Raw genomic sequence first — 15,836 nt, 5'->3', positions numbered from 1 at the left:
AACATGTCTACTTCTAAAAAACTCGCACTTTAGGAAATATGTAATACCCCACTATGTGAAGTATTATGTCTTGACACTGTATAGCAGGCTACAGCACATTCAAACAATTCCCACCAGTCTCTGCCGCTGCTCGAGGGGCCAGGAGAAAGTCACATGACCAGCATCCAGCAAGTGACAGTTGGAAGTGAACAGCAGTTAGTGAGAGAGTATGGAGGTAGCAGCCAGCGAGCGGCCTGCGCTGCGAGCAGGTGACCTGAGGATGCGTCTCTCCAGCTGTCAGTGAAGGAGACAGCAGAGCAGTGACTCGGGACAGACAGAGGGAGGTAGCTGAAGAGGCATACACATGCCAGGGGAGCTACTATAAGGCGGGGACGTCAGTGACATACCAGCCCCTTCTGGAAGTCCAGTGCAGCCAACAGGAGATGTCGGTTATATACAGTATATATACTGTATATGTGAGGCACAGTTCCACACTCTCCTCATACACTTCAGCTGACAGGCCGGACAGGATATAGAAGCTGCGTCAGGGAGGCCCAGCGTCAGTACTAGGTGGCAGTTATTACAGTAGATACAGTGGAAGAGGCAGCTTCTTTTGATTAAACTTACCCGGGCAACAGAAAGTGCACCATCTCCACAGATTTGGCTGGCCAGCAATACTAACATATACCGACTCATTGCTAAACTTATGGTTTCGGCTATGGGATAAGTTGAGACATATTGTGTAATAATTGAATCTATACAGTTACTTATAGTACAACTACATAATTAATAACAGATAACTAGTTTGTTCAACTATAGATAGATCATTTCTGAGGATTAGTTTCAGACTGTATATAAAATTGATATTTATAATTGTTGCATAAATTATATGAAAAGGTGCCATAGTACATGAAGTATTGTCATTAACTATATATTGAAGGTTCCCGATTCTCGAAGAGTTCCCGCTTAATAAAGAGAACATTATTTTACTTATTGTGTCACTTTACTGTGTTGGGATTGGGTACCACCTGTCTCTCTGCTGTGGGTGTAGAAAGTCCAGAAGACAACAGGTACGTCCGAGACAGCACACACTAGATTGTTACAAATATACCCCCTAGTTCCATGACACTCAATATCGCATTTGATTAATAGAGAACAATGTAAAACCATAGTTAATCCTTCTCTCCAGATCATCCTCTTGGAAACAAAAGAAAAAGTAATCAAATAATAAAGTCATTAAACAGCTGAAATAAGTCAGAAGAACCAGTGAGCACACCAGTGATTACGGAGTAGTGTGGGTGTCACTTCTGATTTAGATCACAACTGCAGTGCTGGCGTTGGGCACGTGTTACCAGAAAGAGGCCACCCCCCTCAGGTGTACATAAATAGCCTTTAGTGTCATCATACCCGGATGATATTCACTGCAGCGTGCTCTGAAGCACAGGGCACACAGTAAGGATCACAGAAGTTCGTGATGTGTCAAGGTTTAAAAAAAAAAAAAAAAATTCTATTACAAAAAATATACGAAATATAAACTAAAAGCACTCAGCGATAACATTTAGGAAAACAAATCGCACGTACTTCATGTCTGCAGAACAATCTTTTTTACTTGTATGTCTCTCTGCAATCACTAAAACAAAGCCTCTGATGAGTACAAAGTTAGACTGCACAGGAAAAATCTGCAGCATAGGAACACTTTTAGCTGTTCTGCTTAAACTCTTTCAACTTTATTTTTAAAATCGGCGGTTGCATATAATAACTAGTACATTAAAAAATATTATTGAATACCATTACACTGTAAAAAGCTTTGCACCACTCCATTAGGAACCCTTATATGTAACTAGGTCACACCTGGCATGATAATCTCGGGGAATCCCATTTTCCTGGCCACAGCAGTAGACCTGTCCACCAAGTGGGGAAATTCCTTTCTAATCTGATGAATGTCACCAGGCAAGAGTTTCATGGTGACCCACAGACCTGAAGGCAGAGAGGAAGAGGAAAGAGTTACATTTTCCTTTGATGTAAAGTTGCATGATAAAATATTTACATAAAAGTTTGACAGTTCTATTTTTCCACTTTAATTCTTCCACTACCAGCTAGATAAACAGTGGTGGCAGGAAGCCTCATCCTGTCCCTGTCCATGAGGGTCGGTCTATCCAAAAAAAAATAATAATTTTACTGGTCCATCCCACAGGGTATAATTTCATTCCCAGTAGACTTTTCCAGTACTCCAATTGATGGATAGCACTGGCCAGTCAGAAAACTGAGTGCTGGGAGATCCCAGCACGCAAATTAGTGAATGGCTTGGACTTTTCTTCAGAGTGTTGGAAGCCACTAGATATGATGGGATCCACCAGAGATGGAGCAATGTTGTGCAAGTAAACAGCTCTCACCACTCTGGAAAGGTAATGGGATTCACATCACCACATAATGGAGTCATATTTGAAAAATAAATTTGATATCTGGGGATGACATGAAAGATTTGGGGTCTGCAATGTGTAGGGGCCACCAAAAAAGGGTCAGCATTTATTGTGTACTGTGTTTTGGATAGTGGTAACTAGATTGCTCTCTGTATTGTATATTGGTTTCTAGGATGGTCTTTGCATTGTTCATATGTCATTGGTCCTTGTATTGCCTAGTGGTCACTCAAACGAGCTCTGTATTGTATAGTGGTCACTAGGATAGTCTATGTATTGTTTAAAGGTCATTGGAATGTGCCTTGCATTATATAGTGGTCACTAGAATGATCGCTGTATTGAGTGTATGCTACTGTTAATATAGGTCACTTTAATTCACATTATTTTGCATACAAGTTCCCTAAAATACTCTGTATTGTATATAGAGTGTATTCCAATTAACCGGTGTTGTATGAAGATCATCCAAATGTGCTATACTGTAGAGATCCCTAAAATTACCTTTTTTACCTTAGAATATGCTATATGTAAATTTTAGCTTGACCCTAGCATGCTCCCTATATTATAAGGACACTACAAGTCTCTCTGTATGGTATACAGGCCACATAATGCCCTCTGTATTGTATATATGTCGTAGACTGCTCTCTGTGTAGTATTTGATAAAACCTCTCTGAAAAAACTTTTCGAATAAGTCAATGGCTGAATAAAGTTACGCCCTCTCAAGAAAAAAAATACACAACCACATATATTGGCTAACGTTGACCAACTCACCATATCCAAACTTATTTTAATTGGTGACACATAATCAGCGTTATTAAAAATTCTACTTCTGCTTTTTGTTTACAAAAGGGCCAAACAAAATTAGAATGACAGTGTTTTTTATGAGAATGAGGTACACCGATTGGATGAAACTGTCCCACGGTGGTGAGAAACGAGCTGCTTCCACTTCTACAATACAATCATTTCTTTTAATTAACATAAAACCCTCTACTCAGTACAGTAATAATCAGAGTTATGGTATAACATACCTCAATTAACTATTTTTCTTTTAGGTCCATAGGGTCCACAGGATCTACCTCAGGGTATGTAGTTGGAGTGATCCATTGCACCAGACAGCTTACAGCTTTGAAGCTCCCAACATGTACAGGTCCTCCTCTCTATATACCCCACCCCCAGCCACAGGCATTCAGTTTGTAAACAAACCTAACGGCAAGAGACGGAAAGTGACATTGTACCCAAGAAACACTCAAAATACGAAGAGGGTATGAGTGATACAAAAAGCAAAGAACAGATCCCAACTGAGGCCAGGTGCGTCAGGGTGGGCACCCTGTGGACCTCGAAGAAAAAGAGTTAACTGAGGTATGTTATACCATAACTCTGATTTTCTTCTTCAGGGTCCATAGGGTCCACATGATCCACAGGATCTACCTTGGGGACTTCCTAAAGCAGTTCCCTTAAGGGTGGGCACGCTCCTGAGCAGAGAGGAGAATCCGCCACCCAAAGTTAGCATCCTGGAAGGCAAAAGTATCAAATACATAAAATTTGATAAAGGTATGGACGGAAAACCAAGTGGCCTCCTTGCACAGCTGTTCAGCCAAGGCGCCATGTCTAACCGCCCACGATGGTCCCACAGACAGAGTAGAATGTGTTGTCACCTTGTTCGGGACAGGGAGATCAGCCTGTGTATAGACCTGAGAAATAGTCATATGCAACTAGCGAGCCAAAGTCTGTTTATTAGCTGGCCAGTCTCATTTGTGAAACCCATATAACACAAAGAGTGCATCTGATTTCCTGATGGAGCTGGTATGATCCTCGTAGATACGTAGGGCACGAACCACATCCAGGGAAGCTTCACCCTTAGAAAGGTCTGAAGACTGAAAGGCCGGGACTACAATTTCTTTATTAATATGAAAATGGGAAACCACCTTTGGAAGGTAACCCGCCCTAGTACGGAGAACAGCTCTATTTTGATGAAAAATCAAATATGGGGAGTGACATGACAGTACTGCCAAATAAGAAACTCTGCGAGCTGAGAAAATATCGAGGAGAAAAAGTGTCTTCACTGTCAACCATCTAAGGTCCACCTTATCCAAGGGCTCAAAAGGAGAAGCTTGCAGTGCCCTGAGAACCAAAGATAAATCCCACGGTGCCACCGGAGGGACAAATGGAGGTTGCAGACAGAGAACCCCCTGCAAAAATGATCTAACATCCGGCAGGGGAGCAATTCTGCGCTGGAACCATACTGACAATGCAGAAACCTGAACTCTCAGGGTACACAGACGAAGACCTAAGTCTAATCCCGCCTGAAGAAAAGGAAGCACTCGCGAGACCCTGAAAACCTTAGGGTCATATATTCTGTGGGAACACCAAAGAAAAAATGAATGCCAAATCCTGTGATAAATGCAGACCGAAGCAGGCTTCAGTATCATCTGGATCACAGAAAACCTTTGGCCTTTAAGACGGAAGACTCAAGAGCCATGCCGTCAAAGCCAGCCGAAGTAAATCCGGATATAGGCAAGAACACTGCACTAGTAAATCCGGTCGAAGAGGCAGTGGAAATGGACTGTCTATGGATTCTATGGATAGACATGTCAGATCGGTGAATCAATGTCTCCTGGGCCAGGCAGGAGCTATTAGGATTATCCTGCCGCCCTCCTGCTTGAACTTTATGACGACCCTTGGGAGGAGGAAGATTGGAAGAAGCAGGTATGCCAACCTGAAGTCCCATCTCCCTACCAGAACGTCCACGAAGGCGACTGGGGGGTCCCTTGTCCTGGACCCATACCTGGGGACCTTGTAGTTGTGACGTGACACCATGAGGTCTACGTCTGGTAGTCCCCACCTGTCCACCAGGAGTTGGAAGACGTCCGGATGAAGAGTCCATTCTCCAGTGTGTATGTCCTGACGACTTAGGAAGTCCACTTCCCAGTTGAGGACTTGTGGGATGAATATTGGCAAGATTGCTGGAAGATGGCATCCTGCCCACTGCAGAAAGTTCACCACTTCCCTCATGGCTGCTGGTCTTCATGTGCCTCCTTGATGAATGATATAGGCCACCGCAGTCGCGTTGTCAGACCGAATCTTGACAGGCCTGCCCTGAAGTAGGTCCTGTGCCAGAATGAGCGCTTTGTGCACTGCACGAAGCTCCAAAACATTTATCTGTAGGTGACTTTCCTGAATGATCCACCTTCCCTGAAAAGGTGTGATGACCTGTCACCGCTCTCCATCCTCTCAGACTTGCATCCGTGGTGAGGAGAACCCATTCTGTGACCCATAACGGGCGACCCTTGCCTAAATGAGTCTGCAACCACCAAGCGAGGGAGAGCCAAACCTCTGACGAGATGCGGATCTGAGACTATATCCGATGATACCTACCATCCCAATGAGATAGAATCCATTGCTGCAGGGACCTGGAGTGGAACTGGGCATAAGCCACCATGTCGAATGTGGACACCATGGAGCCCAGCACCTGCACTGACAAGTGAACTGATACTTCCTGCTTGCAAAGTAGACTGTGCACCAGAGATTGAAGTGCTGCAATCTTGTCCTCTGGCAGCAGGATCCTCTGTCCCAGAGAATCCAGCAGCGCATCTAAGTGCACCATTTGCTGAGTTGGAGGAAGAAGACTTTTTCCAATTGATTATCCAGCCGTACTCTTGTAGGCAGACAATAGTCATCTGGAGATGACATTGTAACATCTCCTGAGATTGCGCCAATATCCGGAGGTCGTCCAAATATGGCAGTATCCTGACTCCTTGTCGTCTGAGATGAGCAGTCATGACTGCCATTATCTTGGTAAATACCCGAGGGTCTGTGGCCAACCCGAAGGGTAGAGCCTGAAATTGGTAAAGTTGCTAAACTACCACCATTCTCAGAAATCCTTGGTGAGATTGTGCAATAGGAACATGCATCCTGTATGTCCAGGGAGACCATGAAATCTCCAGGCTCCATTGCCAGCATAATTGACCGTAGGGTTTTTATACAGAATTTGGGCACATGGAATAATCTGTTGAGAAACTTCAGATTCAGGATAGAGCGATGTGACCCATTTGGTTTCTGAATCAAAAACAAATATGAATAAATAACACCTTCCCAGTTGAATCACAGGAACGGGGATTATGACTCCCAACCTTAGGAGGGCCCCAATAGCCTCCCGGAAGGCCAAAGACCTGACTGGGTCTACTGGAAGGGTTGTACTAACAAACCTCTGAGGAGGATGCCTCAGGAACATGATGGCATAACCATGAGAGACCACTTATCGAACTCAGACATCCGGAGTTGTTTGATGCCAGGCATGAGAAAACTGTAGAAGTCGGCCTCCCACCCTGAGACCTTCCAGGGGGTGGCCCGCCCCATCAGGCAGTGGGTTTATCGTCCCGCTTGGAAGCAGGTAGTCTGGTTGACCAGGATTTCCTGGTCTGCAGTTTCTTGTGGGAATTATCCCGTCTAGAAGAAGACTGTCCCTTTGCCCTACCCTGTGGGCGAAAGGACCGAGCTGACTACTGCCTATAATTAGGGGTAGCCGAAGATGGCAACCCCACAGATTTAGATGTTGCCAGAGAAGACACTGTGTCATCCAGCTCTGTTCCAAACAGTACCTTGCCAACAAAAGGCAAAGACTCCAGGGTCTTCTAGGATCCCTGTATCCGCCTTCCAGGTCCAAGGTCCAGGTCAGCGAAAGGGTTCTTCGAGCCGCAACTGAAGTTGCCGATACCCTAAAAGCCAAGATACCTGCATCAATGACCGCTTCCCCCATATACATAGCTGCTTCTTGCATCTGCCTGAGATGAGACAGCTGTTCTCTGGTAGCATTCGGCATGCTATCCTCCAGAGCCTTCGTCCATTCTTCCATAACTTTGGCTACCCAGGTTACAGCCATAGCTGGTCTGGTAATGGCTCCCAATAATGAAAACACTGATTTTAAATAGTTATCAAGTTTTCTATCTGTAACCTCTTTCAATGAGGATGCTGCAGGAATGGGTAATGTAGAGCTCTTGCTCAATCTAGTTACACGAGCATCTACTGATGCTCCCATTTGTTACACTCCCAAGTGCAAATGGGTATCAAGAGGTTAAATTCCTTGTAACATGAAAATGCTTACTTGGAGTACACCATGCTTCAGACATGAGATTCGTCAGTTGTTCAGACTGAGGAAAATCATCAGACTCTGGTTTGACACCTAAAGACCAGAGTCTTAGATTTTGGCGGAACCTCTTCTTCCTCTATACTGAACACAAATCTAACCGCTCTCACCAGAGAGGGGATATCCACAGAGGATTGATGGCCTTCTTCCACTGAGCAAGACCCTGAACTCTGATTATCAGAGTGTGATGAGGAGGTTGAGTCAGAATCCTGCAGCAATGTCTGAAGAGAACCGTTTTTAAGCCCCTGCTTTACTGCCCCTGGTCTCTTCGACTGCACCACTTGCTGAGGGACTATAGACGGCAGCATACTCTGACTAGAGTGAGCAGAAGAATCAACCCAATAGGGATTCATGGGGGACATATACATAGAAGGATGCAAATACTGTGGGTACCCCATAGCAGGAGGCAATATTGTGGCAGGAGCACGCAACGCTGTGGCCCTGTCCACCAAATGCGACAACACCTGAGACCAAGAGGCCATCCAGGGTGGTTCTTGTGCTGGTGCAGGTGTACAAGATAGAAAAGGTGGCTGTTTACAACAGACACTACACAAGCCATCTTGCACAAAATCCATTCAGACAGGCCTGCAAAACAGGATTTACATGATTTTAGCACAGGAGGCTTATCCTTCTCTCCTTTCCCATTAGACATAACAATGTGTAACAGGTATAAGGTATCCTATCCCCCCTAAGCTGCAATTTTGACAGCACATGTATGCTGGACTCACAGTAATAGATGCTCCTAGTGCGCTCTTGTGTGTCTACTACCCGTCCTCGGCGACAGACTATATGGCCCCGGTCACCTTAGTGAGGAAACGCTGAACGGGACCTTCACCCGCAGCTGTCTCCGATGCGTCTTCTACACTGGCCTAGACTGCTCCGCGCATGATTCCCCACATGAGGAATCATCTTACCTGCCATCTCCGTGAATCCGATCGCAGTCCGGGCTCTAGCGATGCCGCTACCTAAGCCACGCTGAGGTCCGCCGAAATCCCCAGGGCATATAGCGTTACTGGCGTTTAGGCATCGGCGGAGGTAGAAGGAGTCACAGTATATGCGTCGTATTCGGCGCCTAATACTGCTAACTCAGAAGTTCAATAAACTAAGGTAAATCAAAAAAGAAAAAAGCCTGGGACTGCCTAGGCAGTCCCGCTGTTAGAACGGTGCATCTGGATACTTGCTGCGCACCAAACTAAAAAATGAATGCCTGTGGCTGGGGGCAGGGTATGTAGGGAAGAGGACCTGTGCATGCTGGGAGCTTCAAAGCTGTAATCTGTTTGGTGCAATGGATCACTCCAACTACGTGACCCAAGGCAGATCCTGTGGACCCTATGGACCCTGAAGAAGAAATTATAATTACAGAGCACTGAAGAGGATTTTCCCAGCTGCAGGTTGCAGTGTTAATAGTGCATGAAAAGTACGTACCTTGCCCTTTGTGGTTGACTTCCTTAGCAGCAATCACCTTGTTGATAACAGTCTGAAGGAAATCACTCTCCCCTGCCACCCTGGGTGAAAAACGGGATGATAGGTTGAGCTGCTTGTGTCGGATGACGTCATCCAATGCTAGCCTGGAGTGCACATTACAGACACCACCACGGGAAACAAAGGGTCACAGAAGGCCAGAGATCACAGAAACAAGGGAACGGATGAGGTCATAGCACAAAATTGTGTATTAGTCCACAACATACAAAGAACAGGAATAGATGACAAGAAAGATACAGAGAGATCAGTAATTGGGAAATCACTTTGGAGAAGAAAAAGCCATTTTATGACCCTAAGTCCCTAAGAAGTGTGTCTGTGGGAGTCCCCATAGGCAGGGAACCTGCACTCGCAGGCAGAATTACAGCGGAAAAACACCTCCAAATCTTTATATCGGAAAACACACAAATAACACTAACACCAAATGTTTCAGGAACATGTCAGAATGGAAGATTTAGGATTATGGGCATAAAATGACCAGGAGTTTAACTTTTAAACCAATAGGACGAACAGGAAGCAACTCAGGAGGAAGTAAAGAAATCAAGTGGGATATGTTTACTAAGCGGCGGATTTTCCAAGCGGTCACTTGTTGGCGGTTCTGGATGATGGGGATTAAAAGTGAAAGAATATTGAATGCAAAAACACTCCTGATTTTGAATTTAAATATTGCTGCCCAATTAAATCCTGCAGATAGAACAGTCGACAAGTGAGGGCTTTGAAAATCCCCTCAGTAAATATGCCCTCAAGAGTTTTCACTGGATGAGAATACAAGAGGGCATAGGGATTTTAGGTGAAGATGTGTTACAGTAGCATTCTAATGTCTTTTCATGAAATATAACATTGCAGTTCGGCATTAGTTTTAATCCATAGGCTGTGTACACTCCGAACATTCTTATCAACATACCAGAACCCCCACCGCAATTAGAAGAACCACAATGTTCCATTTCCAGAACTCCCACATATTTTAACATTGAGGTTTTAAATGATGATTCAGGTATCACTGCTGAGAATGCATCAATGCTATTTTATCTTGTGCGATTATATACAAGACTTTTTTTCACTCCATATGACATAGAATATTTCTACATTATCTACTAAAAATATGCAACATTCATGAACAGAGACTGAACGTAGAAGAAATCTGGGTAAAAGATCTTAGGGGTGAAATGAGTAAGAAATCCGGCAAAAAGCCCACATTTCTGTGCATTGTGTGACCAGAGCCACTCAATATGAAGCTGTAACACAGTAGGAGATTGGTAATGTACATAACACGTAAACATCATAATAGTTACTTGTACAAGGAAATTAATTTGTCTCCCAGTAGGGGGATAATACTACCGTTCTCACTGTCAACTTCTAATCAAATATTCAAATAGCATAACAGATTGCTCACAACTTGCAATAGTTTATGTCTACTGACTGAAACATCTTCAACAATAAAATGTGCGGGGGATGAGATACGGATAGTGATTTCATCTCTGTTTCATGGCTAAATCTGTCCTTAATAATTAAGCCACATAACGAGAGTGTGGATTTCATTTCTAAATAAAAAAAATATTGCAACGCATTTTGAGAAAACAAATTTCATCCACTATATAAAAATAGTATTTATAAGCTCTGGTTTATTTCTACAGTTTGAAGGCAATTTCCAGTTTTAAGGTCAATGCAGAATAAAAACATAACTGAGGGCCATAGCCTGTGGTTCGCAACCACAAAAGGTGTCTCGAAACCTGTTTTTGGGCTAGACTCGTATACCCCTTCCCCTTCAGAATGTCTGGGAGACTGCAAAATTGTGAGTAGACACACCCCACCACACTCTGTTGAAGTGAGTAGGACAGGGATTTTTGCTGTCGTTTTAATACCAATACTGATCACAGTGTTTTGAGGTTGAATTGACACAAAGGTTGAAATATTTTTGCCAGCTATTAATTATCAGTTCATGGACCATAAGCCTGGATAGACTTATCTCCTCTGTCAGGCAGTGGATTTATACTTTTGTAGATGAGCTATGCCTGTCAGTGATGTTTACATATCCCTTAATTACATTGCGTGAGCCGTGTGGATAGTACACATGGCACCCATCACGGATTTAATTGCAACTCTAGAAGTGTTAATTCTAGCAGCCTGCAGCTGTCACAACCCGTGCAGTTCCTCTTTCCTGCCTGGGGTGTCGCTCTCTGCTCTGGTGCTTCTACCATACTCAGCTGATGCAAAAAAACTGCTGAGCTACAGGGCAGAGTGTGCTAGAAACACCAGAGCAGAGAGCGACACCCCAGGTAGGAAAGAGTAACTGCGCGGTTTGTTGCAGGTGCAAGGTGCTAGGATGAACACTAGTAGAGAGAAGCAAAAATAGACCCATGACACCTTATGCACTTGGGTAATGTACACGCCAGATATTTTTAGGAGCCCTCAGATGCTTCCGAGCACAGATCCATGGTCTAGTCAAAGGCATTACCAATGCTCAGCGGCCTAAGCACTCTCTCTACTCTGTATTACCCAGACCTCTACCGAACACCTCCCAAGAGAGAAAAGCAATTACACCCATGACTCCTTATGCCCTTGGGTAACGGATGCTCCAGATGTTTTCAGGAGCCCTCAGATGTTTCTGAGCACAGATCCATGGTCTAGTTAAAGCCACAACCAATGCTCAGCGGCCTGAGCACTCTCTCTACTCTCTATTACCCAGACCTCTAACGAACACCTCGCAAGGTACTCATTTTAAATGCAACTAAGTGTCAAATTGTTTCTAACTGTAAACGGATAGAATCTTCCAGTCTGTCCACTGTAATCCATTATATTAATATGCATCATGGAGCATATCACTCATTTTTCATCATACTCCCAACAATGTCACAACCACACAGGGACCCTGGATCATTCCTTAGCACTCTTAACCTCCGATACTTACACTCTATGTCATGTCATCTATTTTTGTGTACTAAATTTGAGGCAAGCCCCCCCAAGTCCCCTCTCCTTGTCTCCTACCTTACAGAATATTAACCACATGTGTCCATGTTATCACATCCTCACATTAAGCTTTAAATATGGGTCTTTTATCTATGACTTGGGGAATTCTCAAGAAGCTTACCTCTAAGTATAGTCCTGTATAATCAATATTTTATTGTACAAAAAAATTATAATCAACAGTATTTAAAAAAAAAAAAAGAAGATCGTTCTGCGGGAGAGCAATGCCTCCTGTCTGGTTCTCACATAGGTTACAACGATCCAGCACTTCTGACCTTTGGGCTGCGACTGTTTCTCTGCTCATGCAGGAGAATTCCTGACCCCCTCCCATTCCCAATCATTATGAAGTTGTGTTTAAAATAGGCAGATCTTAGTAGTAGAAAGGACTGTACGGCAGGACTATTTGTAGGAGCCTTTGGGCAGACCAGCAGGATAGAAGCATAAGCAGAACAGTGAAGTTTAACTTTTTGAAGGCGACTAAATAGAGATGACGTTTTGGGTGGCAACCTATAAGCGAGGCGTATTATACATCCATATATGTTGAAGAAATCTTCAACTCCAAAAACACTCAGATGTACAATACAGAAAATAAAACGCAAATCACACATGAATTAGCTTAATCCCGGCAAATTATATAGAAGATAAGCCCCCTTACATTATAGTGCATTATTAGAAACTAGCATATAATTATATGGCCTTTGAACCTGTGTTATTTGATGTCAGATAAAATTTCCTGCTCCTACATATGGATAAAAGATTCTGAGAGCATTAAACGTGCCTGTGTCATTATAAAGGTATATGCCCGGGAAGCAGAGAACATTATTAAAAGCAAGGTCAGTGTGAGCAGAGGCGTTCAGTGATAATTAATGTGGAACAATGAGTTTGTATTGTTTGTTACATAAGCCCATAAAACAGCTGTCTCGGTAAATTATTCAGACTGTACTGTTGTAACAATTCAAAAGCCTCAAACGCTATTTTACAATAAAACTGCAATGTGCATTAAGTCGAAGAGTAGGTTTGAAAAAAAAAAAAAAAAAATTTTTCCAAGAATTTTTATTAAAAATGCTCACACGTAGGCAATAAAAATATTTATAGACATTATACTAAGCGAGTCTGAGGCATAGAAAAGTTTTGGGGGGACACATGGGCTTGCACGCAGCCAGACAAATAATTGTAGTGTGCTACATAAAACGGTGTGTGCAAAATATAACACTGCAGTGCATATAAATGATCCATTTTTGCATACAAAAATAAAAATGTGAAAAAAAAAAAAAAAAAAGGAATAGATAAGGTTTTATTTTTCAGCTGAAAAAAGCTAGTGTCTACATTATAATTATAAATGTTTTGAATACTCAGTACTTACGGCTGAAAAGGTATAAAATGCTGTTTGTCCTCATCGTCAATTTTTCCTGTAATTATGTCAGTCACATCCATTACTGAAAGCAGAGAGACATAAAATTAACAGAGTGGACCATGTTTGCGAGTGTGTTAATGGATGGAACGCTGGCATGCTTTAATGAAATGCATAGATGGAACGTGCATCACAATTTAATATCTAGATTCAAGCTTTATTTAGCATCTGTTACCGCTTTCCGCGCTCATTTCAGCCAGGGAGAAGAAGCATGGCGAGGAGTTAGCAATGTGAACTTTCACAAACAGCTTGAAGCGACAACACGGCAGCAAATTAAAACATATACAGTACGCTTTAGGAAATAGGTGTACAAAAGATTTATTTGTATGGCCAAAAAGAACAAGAGTGTTTAGGTTTGTACGTTTTGTACGGCGGTAGTAAGTATTGCAGTCATTATCTTTTTATATGCATAATATAATAATCCTTTGCTCCTGCCACAACAAACTTATCACATCTGACAAAACCATGTTGCACTGTAAGTGGGTCTGATTTAAGAAGAGCAGAAAGATTTAGGGGTAAATTTACTAAGAATAGAGATTGGTCGAGATGTCAATCTTGGGTGATTTTAGGGTTGTTTTTCATCTCGCAAAATTTCTAAAGGTAAAGACGGGTGAGATAGAGAGAGATTTCTCTCTTCTCATTCGTAAAACTCGGGTGAGATAGCTAACGCGAATCAACTCACAATCGGGCAAAATGGAAGTACTTTTCACCTAAAATATACATCTCTCAAATTTACCAAGAATAGGGATGACAAGCTCGGGTGAGATGACAGCAAACTCTGCTCAAATCACTTTTCAAGCTCTCCACCTCCTGAGCTGCGAGTTAGCCTGAAACATAGACAAATCATTGTGATTTGTGTATGTTTCTGCCTTTTAATTAGTTAAAATCGGGTTAAATAATTTTTTTTAAAAATTACATGGTGTCCCCCCCCAAAAAAGCATAACCAGCCCCGGACTTGTCAGCCTATCCTGGTACCTAAAATTACGGGGAACAAAACGATTAGGTAATTTAGGTACCAGCACCAGGCTGCAGGGCCAGTCCGGGGCTGGTTATGCTTTTGGGGGGGGACCCCACGTAATTTTTTTTTTTTTAAATGTAACCCATTTTTTACAGGTCTAACACACAAGCAGCCTGCACATATTTCACTGATACGTGCAGGCTGCTAGCTCGGGACAGATTTGCAGAGAGAAAACACTGCAATCTCGGGTGAGTAATCTCAAGCAAAACGAGATACTCGGGAGAGATATCTCATTCTGCTTCACCATAGGCCAACTTGATTTGCCTCAAATCCCCTGTTGGTAAATTTTAGAGATAAAAAGTGATTAAATCACACGAGTTTGAGAGTTCCAGCGAGATTAATCTCATTGAAAATCTCGAATCTTAGTAAATTTACCCCTTAGAGTTGGCAATAAGTGTGTAAAAACAAAGCTGCCCAGTATTTGTTCGCTACATGCAAAAGCAGGAAGTATTTTCCCTGCGTACAAAAAAAAAAAAAAAATACACATAGGGCGGCATTCAATTAGTTTCGAGTCCACGATAAAGTTCCGGCTGCTGGACTTTTCACCTACATTGCATTTTTTGGCCATGGAAACTTATTGCGCGCGTCCACTCTATTCGCCATATTCAATTCCAAAAGACGTGAAAACGGCGACATGCGAAGTCAGAACAGGTGGAAAGTGGTGTCAGAATCGGGGAAGTCAACCTGAACCCCCCAAAAAGATGCAAAAACATTGGGGATCACTGTAGTAGTGCCCGATTAGACTGTTTTGGTACAATTGGCTCTAATTAGCGTCTTTGACAAGTGGTGAAGAATGGCATAAAGCAGTATTTTTTGGAGAAAATAAGTAGACCTGGCAAATTTGGGGTACCTGAAAATGGGTGCAAGCATTTTTTAAAGTCTCTAAAGTGAAAATTTAATAAAAGTGAAATTCCTCCGTCATAAAAGCAGCTGCAATCCCCAAAACACTTGGCCCCTTCTTAGAGCACCGTCAGAACCTTATTTTGTTAGTTTTTTAAGTTGTCCCCCCCACCACTTTGTGCTTTTTCACCCCCAAAATGAAAGTACTTTTTTGGGGTGTTCTTACGTTTTTTGAAGGATTTTTTTGACGCAGTTGTCCTTTGGGGGGCTGTCCCAAGGGTTCTGAGTGGTCTCCTCACCTTTACACCCCAAAATAAAAAAATAGGTGAATCTTTTTTGCCAATCACATTGCATTGGATTTCCGCGTACGCGAAAACTATTTTGAATTGAATATAGAGATAAGTTTCCGACAGTCGAAAAGTCGCAACCGGCGACACTTTTTCACGGATCTCGGCTTTTCGCCTCTAATTGAATACGGCCCATAGCCTCAATACGCCATGGCACAATAAAGCCGCCAGGCCATGTGCGCCTCTGCTTGCGCAGAGCATCTTTTCTACCCGAAAAATGCTTCTTGGTCGCAAGTGAATG

At 42.9% G+C, this 15,836-nt stretch overlaps 1 protein-coding gene across 2 annotated transcripts in view; it reads right to left on the bottom strand.

Annotated features, from left to right (window-relative positions):
* Positions 1–15,836, bottom strand: part of DOCK1 (dedicator of cytokinesis 1) — a 431,183-nt gene that overhangs the window by 311,707 nt on the left and 103,640 nt on the right. The window contains exons 11-13 of one of the 2 annotated variants that reach the window (XM_088452203.1): positions 13,343–13,415; positions 8,962–9,104; positions 1,831–1,956 (exon numbers count right to left, since the gene is read on the bottom strand). In XM_088452203.1, the coding sequence (XP_088308329.1) occupies positions 1,831–1,956; positions 8,962–9,104; positions 13,343–13,415 (342 nt within the window). The remainder of the gene's footprint in view (positions 1–1,830; positions 1,957–8,961; positions 9,105–13,342; positions 13,416–15,836) is intronic. The other variant, XM_088452204.1, reaches the window with a different exon arrangement.

The sequence above is a fragment of the Taudactylus pleione genome, unplaced genomic scaffold (genome assembly GCF_031769625.1).
Source record: "Taudactylus pleione unplaced genomic scaffold, aTauple2 ptg000034l, whole genome shotgun sequence".
NCBI lineage: Eukaryota > Metazoa > Chordata > Amphibia > Anura > Myobatrachidae > Taudactylus > Taudactylus pleione.
Note: the sequence above shows the minus strand (reverse complement) of the source record. Positions and strands in the feature narration are given on the sequence as shown.